The 24,592-nt window shown below is 40.2% G+C and overlaps 1 protein-coding gene across 1 annotated transcript; it reads left to right on the top strand.

Annotated features, from left to right (window-relative positions):
• The first annotated feature begins 930 nt into the window (after positions 1-930).
• On the top strand, positions 931-23,687 carry LOC105386688 (multidrug resistance protein homolog 49). Its single transcript, XM_048625504.1, has 25 exons — positions 931-1,363; positions 9,719-9,901; positions 10,517-10,562; positions 10,926-11,119; positions 11,592-11,736; positions 12,199-12,299; positions 13,558-13,729; positions 13,991-14,115; positions 14,587-14,776; positions 15,143-15,364; positions 15,593-15,834; positions 16,050-16,137; positions 16,334-16,542; positions 16,753-16,922; positions 17,127-17,141; positions 17,242-17,495; positions 17,575-17,726; positions 17,856-17,970; positions 18,240-18,489; positions 18,857-19,052; positions 19,361-19,523; positions 19,821-20,015; positions 21,884-22,093; positions 22,702-22,848; positions 23,197-23,687. The coding sequence occupies exons 2-25, from the start codon at positions 9,732-9,734 to the stop codon at positions 23,500-23,502; spliced, it is 4,077 nt and encodes a 1,358-aa protein (XP_048481461.1). The 5' UTR covers positions 931-1,363; positions 9,719-9,731; the 3' UTR covers positions 23,503-23,687.
• Positions 23,688-24,592: the final 905 nt, after the last annotated feature.

The following is a 24,592-nucleotide window of genomic DNA, read 5'->3' as shown; positions in this document are numbered from 1 at the left end:
ATGGTGCAACCCACCCTAAGATGCACATAGTATGATATTTAGCCTGCAGGTAATCTTATAAGTAAAATTGTTATATAAATAGAAGCTAAATATGTGGCAGCACTATTAAAATAATGTAAGTACTTGTTCCAAAATAAACGTGCACCCTCCTGTCGAGATAGAATACTAGGTATATTTCCAACAACCTGTATAGTATGGTGAAATTTTATTTTCAACATAATCATTAAATATCATAAACCAAAGTAACTAGTTACTATTTTAAGTTAAGTTAATTATATGTAAATATGTTTTAGTAAACAGTTTTGTTTCAAAATTTTATAATATAGGTAAACTTATTTTAAGTTACAGAAGTGCAATTTACAGTACCTAATGAAATCTTTTTTTAACTTTCATGAATCGACATGAATTCGTTTTGTACTTAATCATAAATAAATAATGTAATTTTTCATTTACCGTGACTTCAATTATTGTTTTCACAATGATTTTGTATATTTTTTTTACCAAGCAGTTAAATTACCTACTCGTTTATTTGATAATATGGATAATAGATTTAAACCGTCTATCGATTGTTTAACAATAAAAATATTGAAATATTCAGCTTTTGTACATACCTACCTACTATTCGTAGAAAAGTTACTTATAAACAATTTGTGTCATCTTTTCAATGAAATAAATCTGTAATTTTACGCATAACTGTGGTTTCATTTGCGAAGTTAAGTATAAAAAGTTAATGACCCATCCCCAGCCAAACCAACTTTAAACGTGTTTTTACAATACCTACTACCTACTATGGTAACTGTTTAGTTAGTTTCGCGCGCTACTGACTCGAAACGACACAAGACGTAGCGAATACGAGAGTGTAGAGGAATATTCGGCAGAGCTCGTCAGTGAATAATTTTGTCGAGTCCCAAGACAAACCCGCTCGTAGAAAGTATGGAGCGGGATTGTTGATCAAAAGTTTTCAGAATGACGAGCTTACTCACCCTTTTGGCTTACATAAGATACATAGTTCCATAAACCATAAGTTGCACCTATAGGTAACCTGTACCTACATCAATCTTACACCAACGACTTTTTAATTCGGGTGTAAAACAAATTGCCCATACAAAAATGCTCACAAGAGTGCTAAGCTGTCTCAGGCGGGCCCTATGCCAAGCGCCAAGCCGCGTTATGCCAAAAAACAGGCAGTGTTGTGCCAACCACCGCCGGGGAAACACTCCTGTCACCCGCCATTTCCCGCGAATAAATCCGCGGGAACCGTTCGAAAACCCCCATATGAAGGAAGCAACACTGGTTACAAGTGCCCAAACCCTCACGATCACCTTGAGGTGTTACCACAATACTAACTTCTACAGAATACAGGGTGAGTTGCGGTTTCTGATTGTATTTTTTTGGCGTTAAATATAACTGGTTGTTATTTTTAGACAATAGCCAAGGAGAATTGTGTAGGCGGAAATTATAATGATGATAGGTATTGATAATTATAATTTTTCATCGTGCACTTACCTTATTAAAAATAGGTGTAAAGTATCTTCAGTGTCATTAATTTTGCAGGCCAGCAGAAATTGAAGGCTCATAGTAGCGTGATTTCCAGTGTGTTGTTAAAGCAAAGCCATTTGGCCGTTTGCCAACAATATTTTCTTTGGGCTCACTACTGCATTGTACCTCTCTATCTAACTTAAGCCTTACTTTATTTTGTATTTCTTTCTGACTATAACATAAACACTTACGCTTGCTGGGATATAAACCCTTTCGGGGTAGGCTGGGCAGGATTTCTGCACTTTACACCTACCGGTGTTTTGATTATGATAGAGTTGATAGACCCACGATTAATTCACAAAGAGTCACCTAGATTCTAATTATGAAATATCTGTTTTTTTTTGTAAGTAGGTACCTTTAGTTAGAGTCCGTCAAAGATAACTTTGCAACAGTTTAGTGCCACCACCAAATATAATATTTAGTAAGCAACAATCACGAACTTGGTCTTACTTTCCTAATGGAAAAACATATCTGCCATTCATCTCCAGTCGCAAAGTTAGCGCTAACTTCACGTACCTACCTAGTTTTATCCTAACTAATATTATAAATGCTAAAGTAAAGCTGTGTCTGTCTGCCTGTCTGTTACTCCTTCACGCCAAAACTACTGAACGGATTTGAATGAAATTTGGTATTCATACGGTCTAGACCCTGAATGAACATAGGCTACTTTTTATCCCGGAATTCCCACGGGAAAACTTTTTAAGGCGAAGCGAAGCGCGCGCGAACAGCTAGTAATGTTCCATGTGTGAAATATTGGGCACTTCACGTGTCATGAGTTGTGACAGAAGGGGATAAAACCTGTGGTCTATCGTGTTTGATATCATTAGCTGTAACATACACAGCTTATGCTCTACCACGCCCCTCGTAGCTGCGGGTAGAGTACTTAGTTACCAGTCAGGTAGGCAGGCTTTGTTCAAAATTATGAATTTTACCGTTGTCTAACGAAAGTGCGTCAGAAATCCTGTGGGGAAAAAACATAATTATCGTGAACCTAACTATAACTAAGTAGATACGTACTTAGTCCTTAGTAAAAATTAGGAACATCGGTACTTAACTTACCTACGTTACGGACAGAAAGTTTAGTAACGATTCTGAATTTTGATATTATTTATACCTAGTTACTATCTACCTCTGAAGTTAATTGACATAAGTACCTATAATATGTATGTATATGTCGCAGGCATCTGGTTTAATCTCCTGTTTGATTGAACCGCTAGCCCGTTCATTGGATGACGCTATTCAGTTGTATGACTAGGCCGAACGTTGAATGTACAAGCGTCACAAAACGTCCAACTAGTTAGCTGACTTAAAATCAGTCATGTGGTGAATAAAACAAATATGGCGTCTAACAGCGAACAGCTGACACAAAAAGCACCTATATTGTTAGTTTTATGCAAATAAATTAGCTTTAAAGTGCGTTATTTGTGTTAAAATAGTGTGACAACATGGATATTATTACTATTATTACGCCGCGGGCGGATAGTTTCAAAGAAAAAAAGTGACGAAACTGGATAATTATGAACAATAATATGAAGGTACGTTTATTGTTATTGTTTAGTTAATTTGTGAGATAAGAGCGTTGTAACATAGTCTTTTTGTTGACTCTTGTCTGGTGATGTTCACCCTAACCAGACATTACAAAGTTGCTATACTATATCCCATTCAACGACTTCGCTGAAGGACGTTCAGTCAAGACGTCGAACGTTACAATCAACGACTTGACGAGTTGTCCTTCAGTCATACAACTGAATAGCGCCATCCAATGAACGGGCTAGTGGTTCAATCAAACAGGAGATTAAACCAGTTGCCTGCGACATATACATCGTAACTAATCCTAATCCTAACTAATATTATAAATGCGAAAGTAACTGTGTCTGTCTGTCTGTCTGTCTGTCTGTCTGTTACTCTTTCACGCCAAAACTACTGAACGGATTTGAATGAAATTTGGTATACATACGGTCTAGACCCTGGGAAAGAACATAGGCTACTTTTTATCCCGGAATTCCCACGGGAAAACTTTTTAAGGCGAAGCGAAGCGCGCGGGAACAGCTAGTTTATTATAATTTATTATAAGGGTCCTTAGACAGTAAAGTCTACCCAGCGTTAGTCCTAATTAAGTACTTATACAGGGTGTTGCAAAAGTAGTACAGTAAGCCGTAAGGGCCCTTGAATCACCCCCTTTATACACAACTACAACGATATTTTAATGCGAACTAGATGGACCCCCTATTTCTAACACTGAGCTCTTATTTTTAATTAGTTCGAATCAATGACAAAGGAATAAAAAGAGGACATGGCATATCCACGAAAAAAATGCGCTTACCTAAACTTTGGTTTCAATTAAAATGGCGGCGGTTTTCTTGAAAAATGTAAATAAACAAATTGTTTGACAGCTGAAGTACCTTGTGTTTGGATGTCAATCAACATGGCGACCGGTCGCAATGTTGTAATTTTAGGCAAAGACAAAACTACTGTTGTCCTTTTTTACGTACGATAACACCAATAAGTTAAAAAGAGACGACGATATATTTTTAAGTACAGATTTTTATGCCAGGTCCTCTCTTTATTCCTTTGTCATTGGTTCGAATAGATGATTTGTGACTTTATTCATTGGTAATGGTTGTCATTATAGAGCTTCCACTATGTTATTGTATTTTTGACGTTTCCTTATGTCCGTAAGTAAAGTTGGTTTTCCTTTGCAGTCGTCAAATATATATGGGATTTCGAATAATGAACAGAGCATAGGTTGAAACACATAATGATGATGATTGATGCGCGCCAGCGCCGGGATTCGTTCGAATCCCGGCGCTGACATGTACCAATGAGTTCTTTTCTGAATTTAAAAGTACAATGTATACCATCGCTCTTACGGTGAAGGAAAACATCGTGAGGAAACCTGCATATCTAGATATGTGAACCCACCAACCCGCAGTGGACCAGCGTGGTGGGAAAATGGTCCAAGCTTAGGAAGGCAGTTTAGACCTTGGGGATATGCACAAAGGTTCCATTTCGAGAGAGCCAGGTGCAGGTACTGTTACCCCCACAGAGAATAGAATAGAAATAGAAATAGGTTGAACCACAGTTGAACTAAAAACGGTTTGAGAGTAAACTTAATTGTAAAGTTATTTGCTTTGTTTTCGTATGAGACACGATACCCCTATCTTGTTAGTATATTATAAATCTAAGCCGAAGCCGCGTCGTCGCGACGCCCGACGGCGGCGGCGTGTCGCCCTGTTTTACATGACTAAGTAAATTCATTCCATAACTCTTTTTATTACACTTTGTCCCGATCAACGTTCTGAATACTTTATACTTAAATTTAACTATGACTGACATAGAGCTTTAATTTAAGACCGCCATTTTTGTACATGTGTTAGTATTTAAGTCATTTTCATGTGTGTGTACAAATAAAGAATATTCTATCTCTCTATTTGTATAGCCGTGATCAGTGATCACCTAAACAAAACTAGGATTCGACTACGTTTTTTTATCTTGAGTTTGTTTCATATTATGCGCTCATTCAAACTAGTTTTACTTCAACATTATTTTGTAGATAAAGGGGGGTTTCTATGTTAGGTACTTACTTACACTGAGTAGTTAAATAAAATTTTGATCAGTAAATTAAGGAAGGGCAGGACAATGTGACCGATATAAACTGTATTGAATAAATAATCAATTAAGTATTTCGTTTTCAGTATGTTATCTCGACGTAAAGATATTTTTAGTTTTTACAAACCTCACTTAATTATGTAACAAGGTATTAGGTAGTTAGTTTATAATTGCTTCATCAAATTTACAATATTTAGCAAAACTTAACACCAACTACTTACTTACTTATAAATCTATCCTACATAAGTTACTTATTACCTAACCACCAGCGGTAACTAATCAGTTTCGCAACCCCTAACCACGCTTTTCCATCCCCATTCCGCAAAAGTTCAGACAGAAAGCCTACAAGCTATCACCCCCACCCTAAAGCGAAACAAATGACGATTGCGTCACGACTATGACGTCACAGGAAACGAAACAAAAAAGCGTCGAATGTCTATGTCTACAACCGCGCTTCGCTCATTCCACTCCACGTTACATAACCTCACCTGCCTCACTGCAATCATATGCACTGACGTCCAAAACGTGAATGAAACGGACCACCCAACCCACACAGCACCTAACCCCGCTAAAATAAGACCCAATATCCCTCACCATTAATTAAGATTGTCTCTAATAAGAATAGCTGTACTGGCAGCAAACACTTGGCCAGTGACAATATCCTATTTTAATTCTGCAGACGGTTCTGCGACTTTTGTGGGGGCGCTGGCGTCTATGCAGCTATTCTTCTTTAGGTGTATATTCTGATTATTATGCCCGTAGTTTAATTTTCTGTCGCAGTCGGGATTGCCTGGTCGCGTGTGTGGATAAGCAGATCAGTCTGGTTGGAGCCCTTGATCTGGTTTCGTGTGGGCTAGACCTAATTAAACTGAACTCGTGATGTGGTGTGGTGATGTTGTGCACGGGGTTAGCAGGAAGCCATTTTGGTGCCTGATGGATGATGTTTATGTAATTTTACAGTGACTATGTAGGTAGAGGTTGACAGTCGACATGTTAACACTCGAAATCATTGTACTCTTTCATTGTAACAGCTTATATTAGTAGTATCAGTTCTTCGGTAGAAACCATTATTGACAACGGTCAATAATGGTCACTCTGACTTCGGGCTGCAAAGTTTCAGGAGCGATTTTATCTACGTAAATTGTAACAAATAGTTAAGTAATAATTAGATCATCGTGTTACCTACCTATTACACTATTATTGGATAATTACTTTGTTTTACTAATATTTATTTTAAACTTAAACAATAGATACTTAGGTACTTACCTACTTCAGTAGGAGGAAACTCGATATGATTTGACTGATTACAGCAGGCAGGGCTTTCCACAGAGATTGATTAAAATTGTAATGTATTGGTAGTTAGTACCTACTTAAATGTTACATTCAGTGTTTATGAGCAAGTATCTTATTGCTAACATTTGTGGGACAGCAAGTGGCGGTCGTGTATGAATGAGGTTGTTTTAAATTTTATCCTAACTACTAATATTATAAATGCGACAGTAACTGTGTCTGTCTGTCTGTTACTCTTTCACGCCAAAACTACTGAACGGATTTGAATGAAATTTGGTATAAATATAGTCTTCTTCTTGGGTACTATCTCCTATCGGAGGTCGGCAATCATCTGGCGTATTCTTTCCTTCGAGACTGCTGCTCGGAAAATACCTATAGATTAATATAGTCTAGACCTTGAGAAAGAACATAGGCTACTTTTTATCACGGAATTCCCACGGAAAACTTTTTAAGGCTTAGCGAAGTTCGCGGGCACATACCTAATATAATTTTATTATTAACTTGTGCATAATATTCAGGAGATTGCAAAAGAGGTATAGGTAAATAGTAGGCCAAAATGGTGGCTTAGTACGACAGCTGGTGTTAACGAGTCATCGGAAAAACCGGAATCCAATTTCATACTGCATTATGATTGAAACGCTACGCCATGCATGCCTGACCGCTTATCATAAAACTGTCATATACTGTACCGTACCGTATATATTTTTATAGGAATATTTCGAAACACACTAAATTATAACGTTAGGTAGGTTCTTAAATATTTTTTTCACATTCCTATTCAGGTAAAAATACATGCAATAAAGTACCTATATACATCTGTATACAGGAAGGAGTAGTCAGAGGTGACTCGCAGCCAGCCAACCGCATTTCACGTGATAGGTCGCGAGCCGTATCGCCATTTTGGAATGAGTACAATGTAGGTTTCCTCACGATGTTTTCCTTCATCTTCCACATGAGCACTGACCGCTTCTATCCAGCAAAGTATTATTTCTTAAGTAAGGTTTCGGACACCCCCCTCGACCACGCCACGACACCTCAAAAGCTTTAGAATAAGTACCTAATATATATAATATCTTTGCCTTCATTTTGACTCTTCCAATGTGCTTCCAATCCAGGGTCCGAGAAAAATATAAAAAAAATGCTTATGGCATGCTTATGGTCATGTTATGGTTGTCTTTCAATGTCAAAAATTATACAGGTACCCAGCAAAGAGAAAAGAAAACTACGTTTTAGTACCCAATACCTTCCTAAAATAAATACAGAATTGTTCAGAACGCTGATCAGCTATGATTCTGATAACGATTTATAAAACTAATCTTAGATAGTTCACATCCAAATGATCAAATATCTGCAATCAATGATTAATAACAATACTTATATTGTAAGAAGAAAGAGGAAAAGTAGGTACGTACGAGTATACTGAAAATATCCTGTAAAAACAGAGCTCAAGTAACCGGCATAGCTCTTAAAATCTGCAAGCCGAAGTGGTACAGGTTTCACTAAATAGTAGGCGGGTCATAAATACCGAGGAACCGAAGACCGGATGGGTAACTGGTTCTCGAGTGGAGACCACGGACTGGGACACCCTTCGTTCCGATGAACCGACGACCTTGGAGATAGATAAACTGGCAGTGCCTGGATGAGGATAGCCGAGTATCTATCAGTGGACGATGATGATGGTCTCGTCATTGTTAAAATAGGGCGCCAGAAGATAGACAAGTGGCGGTTCAGGGTCTTTAAAACTGGTCCTCCCCTGATGGAGTATTCTGTAAGTAGATATCAATTGTATTAGGGAGTACCTGGGAATACCGTCGAAGCAAATTCATCTTTCGAGTGCTATTCCGGTAGGGATTCCTGAATATACTTTAGGTAGATCTAGATTCTAGATGTGGGCACTAGTAAGTATAGAGTTCAAACCACAAAGTAGTGTACTTACTCCTTACTTGGGTATAAGTAGGATTTATATTTTTTTCCTATAAATACACCTCTTGTATAAGAATTTACCAAGTACCCATATTTAAATCTGATTGATAATTTATACGGTACCTACGTACCTACTACTCGCGGTTGGAACTTAATTACACAAATACTTTGCGGGGAAAAACCGTGAAAATATCTAAGCAAGTACTTAGGTACATAATAAAATTAATAGTTACTTATTACATTATTTTCTAGTTAGCTACGTCATCATAATTTCTGATGAACAGGTGGTACTGCGATGAGTAGGTAAACGATATATATTGTGAATATGCCACATTAGATAGTATCAGGACTAGGTGTGAGTATAAAATTTTTCCTCCAATACCAACGTAGATACTATTAGGTACAACGTAGGTAGGTTTTAGAATTACGTCACATAAATCACGACTCATAAATCGATGTTCTTCGTTTGCTCATTCACAATGAGAGTTCCATTCACACAATCCATACGTTTATTTACTGTGAACATTTAATTTTTAGTAAGTATAAATGGGGTACATTCTGCCACAGATATATCTGGTCAGCCCCAAGTTTAATAGCGAATTAAGAAGCGCCTTATTTTAGCCATATATAGAAAATTTTCATTTTACATAATTTAAGTTTATGGATGTGGCCATAGTAGAACCAAAGTGGTTTAGAATGAAAACCCTGAGCATCGCTACGGCTTACTATAAGTACCACTTTATCAAGAACCGTAATTCATCTACTCATACCTACGCAGCATCGCTCTCTAAAGGTGACCTGCACCAAATATTTAATTGTAATTAAATCTATCGCTGGTTCGCTCTGACAGTATAGTATCAGAGCAAGAGATCATACATTTTATTTTGGTTAACCTTTTCGTGCAAGCCACACTACATGGACGAACAAACCTAGCGCGGCGCTCCGAAGCTTAGGAGAAACAAAACTGCAGCGCTGACCTCGACTCTATCTTGTATCAAATGTGCCGATTGATTGACAGTTCTTGTTCGTTTGTTCATCTTGAGAGTGACCCCCTGAGATCTTAAGTTCACTTTCCGTAACGCTAACGGCCTTACCATAAAACTTAAGACAATATATAACAGGTATTTAGCGCTGTCAAACGCATACAAAATCTGTAAAATTTCGTTTTAAACACCTCTTAAACAGTGTTTAAAGTTTGTAGTGGTAAAAAAAATAAAATAAAATAAAATATTTAACAGGTATTTAGCGCTGTCACACGCATACAAAATTTGTAAAATTTCGTTTTAAACACCTCTTAAACAGTGTTTAAAGTTTGTAGTGGTAGTACTTACAGTAAAACATGAACTTGTCTCCACAGAGGGTAGTCGAGAATGAAACGCGATGAGTCGGCCAAGAGTCTGACTCGTTACCAAGGGACGCGCAGGCTGAGTGAGACACCTTTGTCGACGTACACCTTCAGTCGGCGCCAGAACTCGCTCACTATCAGCAGCCTCGCCCAGCAACAAGCCTACTTCGCTGAGAAGGCTTTTAACAAGGAGAAGTAAGTTGGAATGTTATGTGTTTTGTTATTTTAAATGTAGGTGTAAAATTATAGACCCCTGTAATGTATAGCTAGATAAAAGGAACACTAAAGGATTTACGAGTACATTGAAAATGATACTATGTATAATATTAATTACCCAAGTATATTATAAGTAAGAACTTACCTACATAACCTTTGTAAAAGAATAAATATGGGGGATCCAAATTTTCGCGTCACAGGCCTACGCCACCCCGTAGCAACTTTTCGTAGCAGGGACTCCGTAGCGCATTGCTACGAGATATCGTAGCTCGTAGCATTTTTGTAGACCTTGTTGAGAGTTGTTAGGGATCGTTTAAAAAATACTTTTGTTAACTGTTGAAGCAACAACAAACCATTGCCATCTAGATTTACATGTAATATGCTTACCTACCTGCCATGTGATGTGAATTCATATTATAGCATAAGCAAGCTGCGGAAAATATGTTCGATTCTCGTTGAGTTTCCCGAAAACCGCACCTTTTTAAAGTTTGTTGATAGACTCTCATGAATTTTAATATAACTAATTATTGTTAAATAATTTACGGTAAGAACTGAAATAAACAGAAACTAACGCACTTTTGTCTTCTTTTACAGCCAGGAGGATTTAAATCAGATACCCCCAGTTTCCTTCTTCAAATTAGTGAGTACTTCTTTATCAGTTTTTTTGTTCGTGTTTGGAAGTGACTGTTTAATTGGATGGATTGGATGCAATAATGCACTTCTGTCTAGCCCACAGTACCAATAGCTAACTGTATTACTTAAATACCAAAAAACAGCCAAATGCTTCTTTTCATGTAATTTAATCATGAAATTGGAAGTCACAGTGTGGTTAGTTACTCTTTCACGCCAAAACTACTGAACGGGTTTGAATGAAATTTGGTATACAGATGGTCCCCTGAAAAAGAACATAGGCTACTTTTTGTCGCGGAATTCTCATGGCAAAACTTTTAAAGGTGAAGCGAAGCTCGTGGAAACAGCTAGTCACCTATATTTCGCTCTACAGTTCAGGTTCGCCACACCATGGGAGATCAGCATGCTCATGATTGGCTGCGTGCTGGCGACCATCAACGGGCTGTTCGTGCCGGTCGGGACCATCATCTACGGCGAGTTCACCACGCTGCTCATAGACCGCTCCGTCATGACCAACACTTCCACCAAGACGTTGACCATGGAGTGGTTCGGCGGAGGGAAGGTCCTGTGAGTAACAATACATACTTAATAAAAATTATTAAGGCATCCATCGGATAGACATCCGAGAGTAATTATGCATTTGCACGAACCTCTGGGGCACGTATTTCTAACTGGTCTGACTGAATCTGGTTTTCTTCTTAAACGGCTAGCCAGTTTCATTTTTATTTTGGTGCAAGAATTTGCCAGGTCCAAGGGTATGCCGGACATGTAATAAGTACAGTAAATAATGCAGTTCCTTTGAAACAATGCTAAAACTTGTCTCCTTGTTTACAGGACCAACGCATTTGCACGAACCTCTGGGGCACGTATTTCTAACTGGTCTGACTGAATCTGGTTTTCTTCTTAAACGGCTAGCCAGTTTCATTTTTATTTTGGTGCAAGAATTTGCCAGGTCCAAGGGTATGCCGGACATGTAATAAGTACAGTAAATAATGCAGTTCCTTTGAAACAATGCTAAAACTTGTCTCCTTGTTTACAGGACCAACGCGTCTAGAGAGGTGAACCGGCTCCAACTGATCCAGGACTCGCAGGCGTTCGGCATCGGCTGCATCGTGTTCTCGCTGCTGCAGTTCATCGTGGCCGCCATCAGCATCGACCTGTTCAACTACGCCGCGCTCAACCAGGTCAGGGGGCCTTGCATCTTTACAAATAACTACCTGGTCAGAAAACCTTGCATAGACTTTGCGTCTTCGTGTTAACTGTACTTATATTTACGTTTAGTGCAACCTGGGCAATTTGCAGATGACGCTATATTCTGAATGACTTATCCTTTCATCACGGATACAAATCGTATACTGTACGCGCTCTAGATTTTGTCAATGCCCTATAATGCTAAATAAATACAATGCTAAAGTGGCAGGGACAGAAATGGCTCTTCAGCCGCTAAGTCGACGCGACGACCATTATTATAACTATAGACGGTATTGGTTTGGATGAAAAAAAGCAAGGTATAGGCATACTCTCTTTTGAGAGGATTACCTACTTAGGTGTTTCTAGTGTCTATTCAGTGGACTGTATTAAAACTGATGATACCTATCATCGTATCATGGAGGTTTCAGCGCACTTAATGATATGTATTTTCTCAGATCGATCGAGTGAAAGACCGATTCTTGCGCGCCGTGTTGCGGCAAGACATCTCGTGGTACGACCTCAACACTACCATGAACTTCGCAACTAAAGTATCCGAGTAAGTACAACTTTATTCATAGTTACTTACAGTTCTCCCATATTAATAATGCGCATGCAAATCTTCGCAAACTGTCGTATTCCCGGAAACACCCGAATCATTGAGCGCTTGCATTTTGATCCTTGTTCGAAAGAAATAGTAGTCAATATCATGTGACACATAATCGAAAACAATTTGGGCGGTCGGTGGCTGTCACCGATCAGTCATGGGTCTCAAGGTCAAGATCAAAATTACTTTTGTGGAATTATAAAGAGCTGCAATTACACATCGTTCTTGTTATTTTTTTCAAATGTGAATTTAATTTCAATTTTAATTATTTTTGACGATGCCATATTATGAGGCACATTTAAGAATAAAATATATATCACATTGATAGACTTCACTTTGCCAATAAAGCCACACCCAAAAGACCAAGTTTGTAATTGTAATATTATTGTGAATGATCAGCGCTGTAAATACTTTTGAACTGAGATTTTAATGTAAACATTTTTATTAATGTGAAATAATCAGTGCTGTAAATACTTTTGAACTGAGATTTAAAAATGTTAATATAAACCTGTGTTTGAAACCCATTTCTCCTTATAATATAAACCTTGTGTTATTCAAACCTTCTTTCATCCATCTTTACATCAGCTTCAGTAAGACACTTGAAAAGTACCTACTGTAACATTTTCGAAGTAAATTTTAATATTATGGAATATTATGAATTATCGAATCAAATTTCGTTACTGATAAATCAATTATCTCTTTTAGCACCAATTACATAATTCTACTAAAATTTCATGAAGAAAATGCACTTAACCACTCTAAATACATAATAGTTTTCTAACGCTCGGGAATACGACCGTTGCCGAACAATGACGAAGATTTCTATGTGCATTATCAATTTTGGGGAACTGTACCTATATTTTGCAAAATGTTATTTGACATAAAAAGTGAAAAGATCTGATGTAGTAATTGTCCAGTACTGGTTTCAATTTCTCTCTGGTTTCTTCTATTATCAAACTCTATCCAGCCCTCTGGATGTCTGGATCGACGGTAGAAATGTAGCCTGAGCTGCCAGTATTTAGGTGGTAAGGCCACGGACAGAGTGTTGTGGAGTTCCTTGCAAGAAGTCTATGTCCAGCAAGCAGTAAAAAATGTTTTCGGCTGATTTCGATAATAATGTACAATCCAGAGTAAATCAAGAGTAATTTCTTCGTAAAACTGATCTTCTTTTGTTTTCTAAACCTACTGATCTTCTATTTCCTTCCCCCAGTGACGTGGAGAAGTTTCGCGAAGGCATCGGCGAGAAGGTGCCCATGTTCGTGTACCTCGTGCAGTCGTTCACCACCTCCGTCGTGATCTCCTTCTTCTACGGGTGGAAGCTGACGGCGGTGATCCTGTCGTGCGCGCCCGTGATTATACTGTCTACTGCTGTTGTTGCTGCTGTGAGTTCTTCTTAATGAGAACAAAAAATCGATTGTTTATTTCCGAAGTTATAAAACTACCTACGCCCACCTTCTTACCTTTTCCGCGTCGATGGCGATATGTACCTAATATGCATTATTCGGTATCTTATTATATTAGTAGGCATACTAGGTTGTTTGACACTGTGCCAGGCTTTTCAGTTCGCGATTCCATAAAAGAAAGTGTTCCATCGCATTCTCAAAAAATCCAATAACTAATTTATTGCTTTACCTATCTTTCAGGTACAATCAAGTCTCACTGGGAAAGAGTTGAACGCGTATAGCGTGGCCGGAGTGATAGCTGAGGAGGTGCTGTCCTCCATACGGACTGTGGTGGCCTTCGGGGGAGAGGAGAAAGAAATTAAAAGGTATAATAATAATATTTTATGTGCCTAACTAAATTAATATTTAAAAGACCGACCGTTCGGCAAAACCCATATCACCATTGGTTGCACGTAGGTACCAAACATATGAAATCAAGACAGCAATAAATTTATAATCCGTGTTTCAGTTGTTGGTTTAAATACTCATCGAATACAGGATGTTGCAAAAAGAGTATACTAACGCTCGCGTATTGCTCGCGAATTTTGGAATTCTGATTTCAGATTCGGGCCTAAGCCCGAATCTAAATATAACATGCTGCACATGCTGGTTTCGGCTTAGTATACCGTTTTTGCAACATCCTGTATATGAAGTGCTGAATAAATTTGCTTCTTTGCACATGCTGAGCTTATGCCTTTTTGACGCTCTAAACAGCAGCTGTCAGTCTATATTTTTGTTGTTGTTGTCAGTGTGTCAAATAAACGCTTCTTTATCTTTATCTCTTTCTCTTCCTTCAGGTACAGTGACCGGCTAGAGCCCACCAAGAAGACGGGCAGCAAGAAGGGCATGTGGGCCGGCATCGGCAGCGGCATCATGTGGTTCATCATCTACGCGACCTACGCTCTCGCCTTCTGGTACGGAGTGGGGCTGATCATCGACAGCCGGCATGAGACGTATCCGGTTTATACGCCCGCTGTGCTCATGATTGTAAGTTGATGTGTTTAGTTTGTGGTTTTGCCACTGGGAGTCCAGGATAGAAGAAGGTTTACTGACAACTATTCTGGCTGGATAATCCTCTCACCGCGGTTGTGACCTCTCAGCGCTAGACCAGCTCTAGGGATTATCACGGATATGCTATGAAGAGCACTGTAATAAAGATGATTTGATAAAGATCTAGTAAAGGCATTGCAAACGGTAAAAGAATGACAAAACTCATAATAAGTTCTACACAAGCTTGAGACAAAAGTCTCATCTGAATGGATCAGCCTATATATCCTATACACCAACAAGAATCTTAAAGACACGTTCGAAGTTTTCCTAGGTAACCCTTGACTCCACGAAGCCCTTTCCCAGGTATTCTTCAGCGTGCTCCAAGGCGCTCAGAACGTGGGGCTCACGTCCCCTCACCTGGAAACCATGGCCAACGCGAGGGCGTCCGCAGCCGCCATCTACACCGTCCTGGATCGCAAGCCGGACATCGACAGCCTGTCTACAGAGGGCAGCAGGCCAGAACTGCACGGGGATATCGAGTTCAAGAATGTAAACTTCAGATATCCTGCTCGGGCTGATGTTCAGGTGGGTTGGAGAGTATTGTTTATACTGACATCAGTATCAACACTGCAAGATACGCAAAACTTACAAGCTTTCAAAGTTTTCAAAGCTCACATTGTGCGTGAAAAGTGATTCTACTGACCAAGGCTCCCCGCTTTCTTCTGCAAATTTCACAACCAACCTAAATTAAATTAGGTACTTACTTACTCTATCAGCGTAAATTCAAAAGAAGAATGTACATTCTTCCTACAGGTCCTCAACGGCTTATCTATAAGCATACCTAAAAACAAGACAATCGCGCTAGTGGGCTCCAGTGGCTGCGGGAAGTCGACAGTCCTGCAGCTGATCCAGCGCCTGTACGACCCTGAGTCCGGAACTGTCTTGGCGTCAGGCCACGACCTGAAGCAGATGAATGTGAAGCATTTGAGGACCCACATAGCGGTCGTGGGACAGGAACCGGTCCTGTTCGCTGGATCTATTCGGGATAATATTCGGTGAGTAACTTTGTCTGTGATCGCAATTTGAAGCTACTCTGCTTTTTTTACAAACTTATTTGGTATACCTGAACTCCTGAAGTCTTCTTCTTAATGCATGTGAATGTACTAAGCGATTTCCGGCCAATGTTTGGTCAGCTTGATTGGGTCATCTTCTTGACTCCAGAAGTTATTCTGTACAGAATAAAATATAAAATGCTCTTCTTTTCTTTCAGGCTCAGCAACCCGTCCTGCACAGATGAGGAGATCGTCGTGGCCGCCAAGCAAGCGTACTGCCACAGCTTCATCAGAAACCTACCTGATGTTAGTATGAACTATCAAACTAATCCTTTGATGATAACTCATCTAAGGGCATCTGCACTTCGCTAGAGTAGAAATACGGAGCAGATGCTGTATTGTAGCTGTTTATAATAAAATCCAGGGAACTCATCTGCTCCTGGTGTCGCAGCAGAGGCCTTAAAAGTTAACCGCACAAGTAATAATGAAGGATCGTTTATAGGGCTACGACACGATGATAGGCGAGCGAGGGGCGCAGTTGTCTGGTGGCCAGAAGCAGCGCATAGCTATAGCCAGGGCTCTGGTGCGGAGGCCCAAGATCCTGCTGTTGGACGAGGCCACGTCCGCCCTGGACTCTCACAGCGAGGCCAAGGTGCAGAAGGCTCTAGATGCGGCCGCCCATGGCAGGACCACCGTCATGGTCAGCCATAGGTAAGAGATTCAAGACCTGTTTCTTTCCTGCACGTGCTTGCACTTAACTAGTATAAATTGCATGGCTCCGAGGCTAGTTTTGTACGTAAGATATAGGCACGGTATAGTGACACTTCGTGTTTTTCCGATTAGGAACCTACATTTTGAGGTTTGTGTGTTTGTGTATTCGACCATCCAGACTCAAGAAAATAAATTAAATCTTTCTTTCAGATTAGCAACTGTTCTGAATGTAGACAAAATTTATTTCATTGAAAAGGGAGAAGTATTAGAAGAGGGCACGCACGACGAGCTACTTGCGCAGAAAGGGAAATATTACAACCTCGTGCTGGAAAACGACCCTAATTTAGCAGCCCCTGCTGTAGACGCCGATGCATCCAGACGTGAGTATTTGCTATGGCATGTAGGTACTATCAATGACATTTATATTTATGGATATGCTATGCCAATCGAAAGAATATGACTTAATACGAGTATGAAGATAGACATGCAAAATAATATTAAGTAATTAAAAATGGTACCTACTGATACCTACATACCATAATAAACCAACACACTTATTGAATTTACTTTATTTTTGTTTTCAGAAACTGCTGGAAAAAGTAAGTTGGGTGCAGTATTTATAACTTTGGCTACGACTCGGTCGTAATCGCAATCAAGAAGTACAAAGTACGAGTAATAAGCTTTTATTAATATTTTCAGCTGCAAGGATGCACCGACCAAAACTAGCCAAACTAGCGTCCATAGAATCCATTCAAAGCGAGGGATCTTCGTCCGAATCTGAAGACGAAGCTGAAGCAGAAAAGAAAGAAGAAGTAGTAAAGGATCCAACGAATTGGGAGATCATGAAACTGTGTGAACCGGAGAAATGGCTAATGGTGATTGGAGTCATAGCAGCTATAGCTGTGGGAGCGTCGTTTCCTATGTTTGCTATATTGTTTGGTGAAACTTATGGGGTAAGCGTCTTTAACTTCTTTCTTACCTATGAATGGTTAAACATTTACAGAATCTCAATTTAAATATTTATGTTTCCAGTTGTTCCAAAGCAATGACGCAGAATACATAATGCGCGAGACGACGAAAATTGCAATATTCTTCCTCTTGGTCGGGATATGGACTGGAGTAGGAATTTACTTGCAAATATACATATTCAATCTCACTGGAGTTCGATTAACGGAGAGATTGAGGTGATAATTTAGTTTAAGTATCATTAAAATGGCGCAAAATCATTACTTTCATTAATCATTATGAATTATTATTATGGAAACAAACAAAATGACCTAGTTACTAATGCCACAATCTAATATTTCCTCTAGGGTGGCAGCTTTCAGATCAATGCTGAAACAAGATATGGCGTGGTACGATGATCCTAAAAATGGAGTGGGAGCATTATGCGGCAGATTAGCAGCAGATGCAGCAGCTGTTCAGGGTGTAAGTAAAATACCCTGATACACTAGCGAGCAATGAAAAAGTTCCATGGACAATAAAACCAAATCACTCTTACACGGAAAAGGCTAGCTATTGAGGAACATTTAACAGCGCATATTAGAAACTAAAACGTTATTATTTCGATTTTTTTATTAAATGTTAAAAAGTGGAACTTGTTCATTGCTCGAGAGTTTAACTATAATAATTATTATTTCTGGATATTTATAAAGATTTCTTATTTACAATTGTCATTAACGTTTAAAACTTTCCAGGCAACCGGCTCCCGAATAGGTGCTCTGATGCAAGCCAGCGCAACAATCGTCATCGGCATAGCTCTGTCCATGTATTTCACGTGGCAAATGACACTGGTGTCTTTGATTTCCGTGCCCATGATCATAGGGGCGGTGGTGCTCGAAGGAAGGGTCTTGGCTGCGGGTCTGAACACCATGAGGGAATCCGGAGACCGCGCCACTACTATAGCTACGGAAGCTATCACGAATATAAGGACTGTTTGCGCGTTCTGTAAGTATATTTGGTAGTATCGTTTATGTAATGATACAAAATACTTAGTTTTGTATCCTATACACAAAAATAATCTTTGTAATACTTATCGTATCGATGACAGACTCAAGAGCTAGTTAGGGTTGGTCGCCGTGGCGAAAGAATTGGACATTTAGATAGAAGCCTCAGTCGACATATAGGTAAAATGGACATGAGGTAATTATTCACTAAAGGATATACTCCTTTCGTGCACTTAACAACCTTATAAATACCAGCATACCATGAATAATACAACTGATGATAATTGCATCAAAGCATCCAAACACACATTGAACGCCCTTACTCCTTACTGTACATAATATTGTATTGGTATTTATTTTCTACTCAGGTGGTGAAGAAGGTGTAGTAAAGAGATACCAAGAGGCTGGCAAGCAGCAACGAATGGGAGCGGTCAGAGGCGTGCGTTTCCGAGGGATCGTGTTTGCGTTTGGACAGACGGCGCCTGTCGCCGGCTATGCCCTATCTCTGTGGTATGGGGGTGTCCTCGTGGCTAACAGGGAGATTGAATATAAATCTGCCATCAAGTAAGTGCAGTTATGTTTAACAAGGTTTAAAGTAAGCAATAAGTAGCTTAGATATTGCTTGAGGGTAAACTATAGGTTGTGTTTGTCAACACTTATGTATCTATTTACTGGTATTGTTATTGGAGGAAATACCATTCATATTGTACCAGTTTAAATTAGTTAACTATATGGTTCAGTCAAGTATTTATATATCCTTTCATTTCGAAACTCACAGGCTAATTTTGATTTTTTTATTGCTACGTTTACTTAGACGATTTACTAATACTTTTCCATCCTTTAACACAGTCATTATTTTCAACAATTTCCAGAGTATCAGAGGCGCTTATATTCGGAGCTTGGATGATGGGGCAGGCTCTAGCTTTCGCTCCCAACTTCAGTGCGGCCGTGTCGGCGGCCGGGCGCGTGCTGGCGTTGCTGAACCGAGTCCCTAAAGTACAGAGCACCACTTCACCTAGCGTCCCTGAGAATTATGTGAGTAGTAGTATCATTACCAGCCAATAAAATAATATTCAGTACAGGATAATGTAAAGCACCAAAGAGTACCTACAATACACCGCCCTCATTTTTCCTCATCAAAAACCCTAGTTACTGACTTTCTTTCCCCCAAATAGCCTCAGGAGCGATCCGATCCCCCCTCCACGATTGCTTACAAACTTACTTGCAAAAACAAAACAGGAGCAACTGCTTAACATACTTCAGATCGCCTCAATGACCATCCACATCCGAAGACTTCTACTTAAAAATACTGACCACCTTCTTCCCCACCAGATCGCGTCAGGAGCCATCCAATACAAAGGCGTCCGGTTCCGCTACCCCACCCGGCGCGAGGTGGAGGTGCTGCGAGGCCTGTCCCTGGACGTGCCGAGCGGCAAGCGCGTGGCGCTGGTGGGGCCGAGCGGCTGCGGCAAGTCCACGCTGATACAGCTGCTGCAGCGCCTGTATGACCCAGATGAGGGGGATGTGGTTAGTGGGGTTTTGCTGCTTTAGGACACACTGTGGAGCTGGTTTACCGTTCTATTATATTCTCTGTGGGTGTCTAAATACCTGCACCTGGCTCAACTGTAGCTGGCTGCCTTCCTAAGCTTGTACCATTTCCCACCACGCTGGTCCACCGCGGGTAAGAAGGTTTACATATTATTTAGATGCGCTAAATCTAGATATGCAGGTTTCCTCACGATGTTTTCCTCCACCGTAAGAGCGTTGTTATAAAGTGTAGGTACAGTCAGCGCCGGGATTCGAACCCGCATCACACAGCAGGCGACCGACTGAGCTACCACCGCTCTCCGACTGCGCTGGCTTACGGTATTTCACTATGAAAGAATAGCGTCGTTCACTATGGCGAATGGATCAGCCAGAAAGAATAGCGTCGTTCAGTAGCCATCCAGTACGCGGGCGTCCGGTTCCGCTACCCCACCCGGCGCGAGCAGCTGCTGCAGCGCCTGTATGACCCGGATGAGGGGGATGTGGTTAGTGGGTTTGCTGCTTTAGGAGACAGTAGAGCTGGTTTACGGTTCTATCTATGTATCTATCTACCATGGCGAGCTGATTTTCCGCATTTAGGCTGTAAGGTGGGCATTACGGTTTACGGTTCTATGCTCTGTGGGGGATCTAAGTACCTCCTAGCTCAACTGCCTTACTAAGCTTGTACCATTTCCCTCCACGCCGTTCCACTGAGGGTTAGTGGGTTCACAGATCTAGATATGCTACATTTAGATATGCAGGTTCCCTTTCACCTTAAGAGCGCCGGGATTCGAAGCCGCATAGCACAGCGGGCGCTTACCCGACTGAACTACCACCGCTCTCCGACTCCGCTGGTTTACGGTAACTATTTCACTATGGCAAATAGATCAGCCAGAAAGAATAGCGTCGTTCACTATGGCGAATGGATCAGCCAGAATGAATAGCGTCGTTCAGTAGTCATCCAGTACGCGGGCGTCCGGTTCCGCTACCCCACCCGGCGCGAGGTGGAGGTGCTGCGAGGCCTGTCCCTGGACGTGCCGAGCGGCAAGCGCGTGGCGCTGGTGGGGCCGAGCGGCTGCGGCAAGTCTACGCTGATACAGCTGCTGCAGCGCCTGTATGACCCGGATGAGGGGGATGTGGTAAGTGTTTACTGCTTTAGGAGACAGTCTAGAGCTGCTTTACGGTTCTATCTAGCATGGCCAGCTGATATTGCGTATTTAGCCTATAAGGTGGGCATTATGGTTTACTATTCTATTCTATGCTCTGTGGGTGTCTAAATACCTGCACCTGACTCAACTGCCTTCCTAAGCTTGTACCATTACGCTGGTCCACTGCGGGTTAGTGGGTTCACATATCCAGATGTGCTTAATTTAGATAGGTACCTATGCAGTTTTCCTCACGATGTTTTCCTTCCCGACTGAGCTACCACCGCTCTCCGACTCCGCTGGTTTACGGTATTTCGTTATAGTGAAAGTAGCAGCCAGAAAGAATAGCGTCGTTCCTGAGCAAAATGTCCAGAATGACCGTTTCGCAAGACATTATTAATGCAGCTGCTCTTGTAAATGATTAAAACCAGAGGTACAGTACATACTTACCTATCTATAAAACGTGCATCCATCAGAAAAATCAAATAACTTGCAAAAAGCACTTCTTTGTGGATAAGATTGCGGGCTGAATTGCTTCTCCCTGTTTTCAACGGTGTTATTTTCTACAGTAACGAATTATTTTATCAAAGTTTTTATTAGGTATGCTATGTACCTATGTAGGTACCTATACTTCAATTCATGATAGCTTTATTGCCTTCGACCACATCGAGACTATACACAGCAAAACTAAAATAACGTGCTTTTAAACTTTCCTTTCCATCCCAGTTACTCGACGAGCACAGCATAATCTCCGACATGCGTCTGACCACCCTCCGCCGGAACCTGGGCATCGTGTCTCAAGAACCAGTACTCTTCGACCGAACCATCGCAGAGAACATCGCGTACGGAGACAACACCAGGGAGGTGCCGATTGAGGAGATCGTGAAGGCGGCTAAGGAGGCTAATGTGCACTCGTTCATTGCTGCTTTGCCTACTGTGAGTGTTTGTCGTGGTCTTTGTTAGTCCTAGTCCGTAGGCTTCTTTTAATAAACGTGACAACACTCCGTCCAAAAGTTACTAACTAGCTAAGTATGTAAGTATTAAATATTGCCAGCATGAAACATACCAAAGCTTATATTAAAAACTTTACGATGATATTTTTAGAACTTGTATAACCAGTTTAAGCCGCCATATTTGTCCATGTCTATATATACCTACTTCTGCAACGGAGGCCGTTCAGCCGTCCATTCGGCGCCATTTTCGTCTACCTATCCTTCTGCTGAATTTAAAGTCATCTTTTGGTGTGGATGTTTTCATAGAAAATGTTTCAGTTAATAATTATTAAATTGTAGCTAGACTCTATGCCGGAACTGTTACTTCAGCTCTGTATAAATTGACCTTATAAACATTTTCAAAAACAACACCATTTCAATTTCCAAGCAAACTATCTATAAAATCTTATGCGCCTTACCATAAAAACTTAGACAGTATTTAACAGGTGTATGGCGCTGTCAAACATCTACAAAATCTGTCAAACTTCGTTTTAAAACAGCTATTAAAGTTTGATTGTGGTAGTACAGTATGTGTTTATGCTTCTTCCGCAGGGCTACGACACCCGCATCGGCGCGCGCGCATCCCAGCTCTCTGGCGGACAGAAGCAGCGGATCGCCATCGCGAGAGCGCTCGTGCGCAACCCGCGCGTGTTGTTGTTGGACGAGGCCACTTCCGCACTGGACACGCATAGCGAGAAGGTATGGTTCATGGACAAAGATAGTGAGACTATTCACATTCACAGTGATACCGCGAGTCCAAGGCATAACGTTATCATGATAACCCTGTATATCGGAGTGTGTCCCACGCTATATACTACGTGCTGTACATATGAGGAAGAGGATGTCTCAGACGCTCTATAATATACTACACGGTGTAACGGTGTTATGTTGCAAAAATCACTGCGCTTACCACAACTAGGTATTTCTCGTTGTATTAAGCATATCGAATACATATAGGTAACAACTCTCGTTATAAACAATAGTGATCCTCCTGTTATACCTATTTCAAAAATTTCCTTTATTAACTTACCACATTTTGCTTCCAAGGTGGTCCAAGAAGCTTTAGACAAGGCGAGCAAAGGGCGAACCTGTCTCATCATCGCCCACAGACTAGCCACTATCCAGAACGCCGACATCATCTGTGTAATCGACCAAGGAGTCGTCATAGAACGAGGCACACATAAGGAGCTCATCAAACTACGTGGAACTTACGCTAAATTGTATGAACTGCAGTGCGGTATACAGGAAGAAGAAGAGGAGAATTTACCGCAAGAACCTAACAACAATACCGCTGGAAGCCCCGATAATAACCAGAATCCGCCCGGCGGTAATACGAATAACGCTGCAGCTTAGAGGTATCCCTTATTAAAGCAATGGGAATGTATTTCCCACAGTTTCAACTTTAACCCATTCAGGGAGAAAACCAATGAAATTTTTGAATAAGCCATGTCACGTTAAGGGGTATTCAGGTAGTTTTGTGTTTTCCGATGTTTCCCTATCATCGCCTAATCGTTCACTCCAGGTTTATCTTAGTGGCGGTAATTTAATACTATTCTGTGTAGTTCATTACTTTTAGGTCCTTGTCATAACCAAAAATGTGGTTCTACGTATTTCTAGAGACAACCTTTACCTATTTGGAGTAAAATGAAAAATTACCAACCAACATTGTTTTGGCCAAGCCATTTTTTTTAATCATCGCACAAGATTAGTTCTATAAGATATAAAAGACAACCTACATTCCCTTATCCTTTAGAAAAGACATCCAACATTCCCCTAACCCTTCCTAAATAAGTGATACTATTAATTTAATTATGTCATGAATTGACTACCCTAATAAAATCTTCAAAGTTATATTTGTATGACATGAGTAATAAGTATGGTGGCATACCTGTATTTAAAACAGATATATACTGAATCAATACTTTTTTGAATACATAGTTAAAAACATTAATATTTTGCCAAAGATGGTATGCAACAACAACAACGGTACTTATCACGTACTTAACAATTATTATTTAACTAGTTTTAACAATGAACTTAATTTATTCTCCAGTATTATAAGTGATACTTTGAATGCTTCGAGTGTGGTGTAATATAATTAGATTAGTTAGAAAAATTCATTACCCTATTTATAAAAAAAATCCTCATAAATCTTTTTTTTCTCTTTATATATTGGTTGAATAGTCTGCTTTATTTTAATCCCGAATATATGACATTATGATGATTGAATTTTTTTGTTGAGCTTATTAAAATGCAACTTTCACAGATTTATCTATTTTTGTTGCCTAGTTCTAAGTTCTGACGAATATTATTTATAAGTAATATAGATAAAAGATTACCACGCTATATCACGGGTCTGTTATCACGTCGATAAACTCGTTTAATGGGCATGCACCAAACACGCTGTATATATTGCAACTTACAAATAAATAAATAAGTATAT

This window comes from Plutella xylostella, chromosome 14 (assembly GCF_932276165.1).
Source record: "Plutella xylostella chromosome 14, ilPluXylo3.1, whole genome shotgun sequence".
NCBI lineage: Eukaryota > Metazoa > Arthropoda > Insecta > Lepidoptera > Plutellidae > Plutella > Plutella xylostella.
The sequence above is the reverse complement of the archived record's forward strand: the minus strand, read 5'-3'. Positions and strand labels throughout refer to the sequence as shown.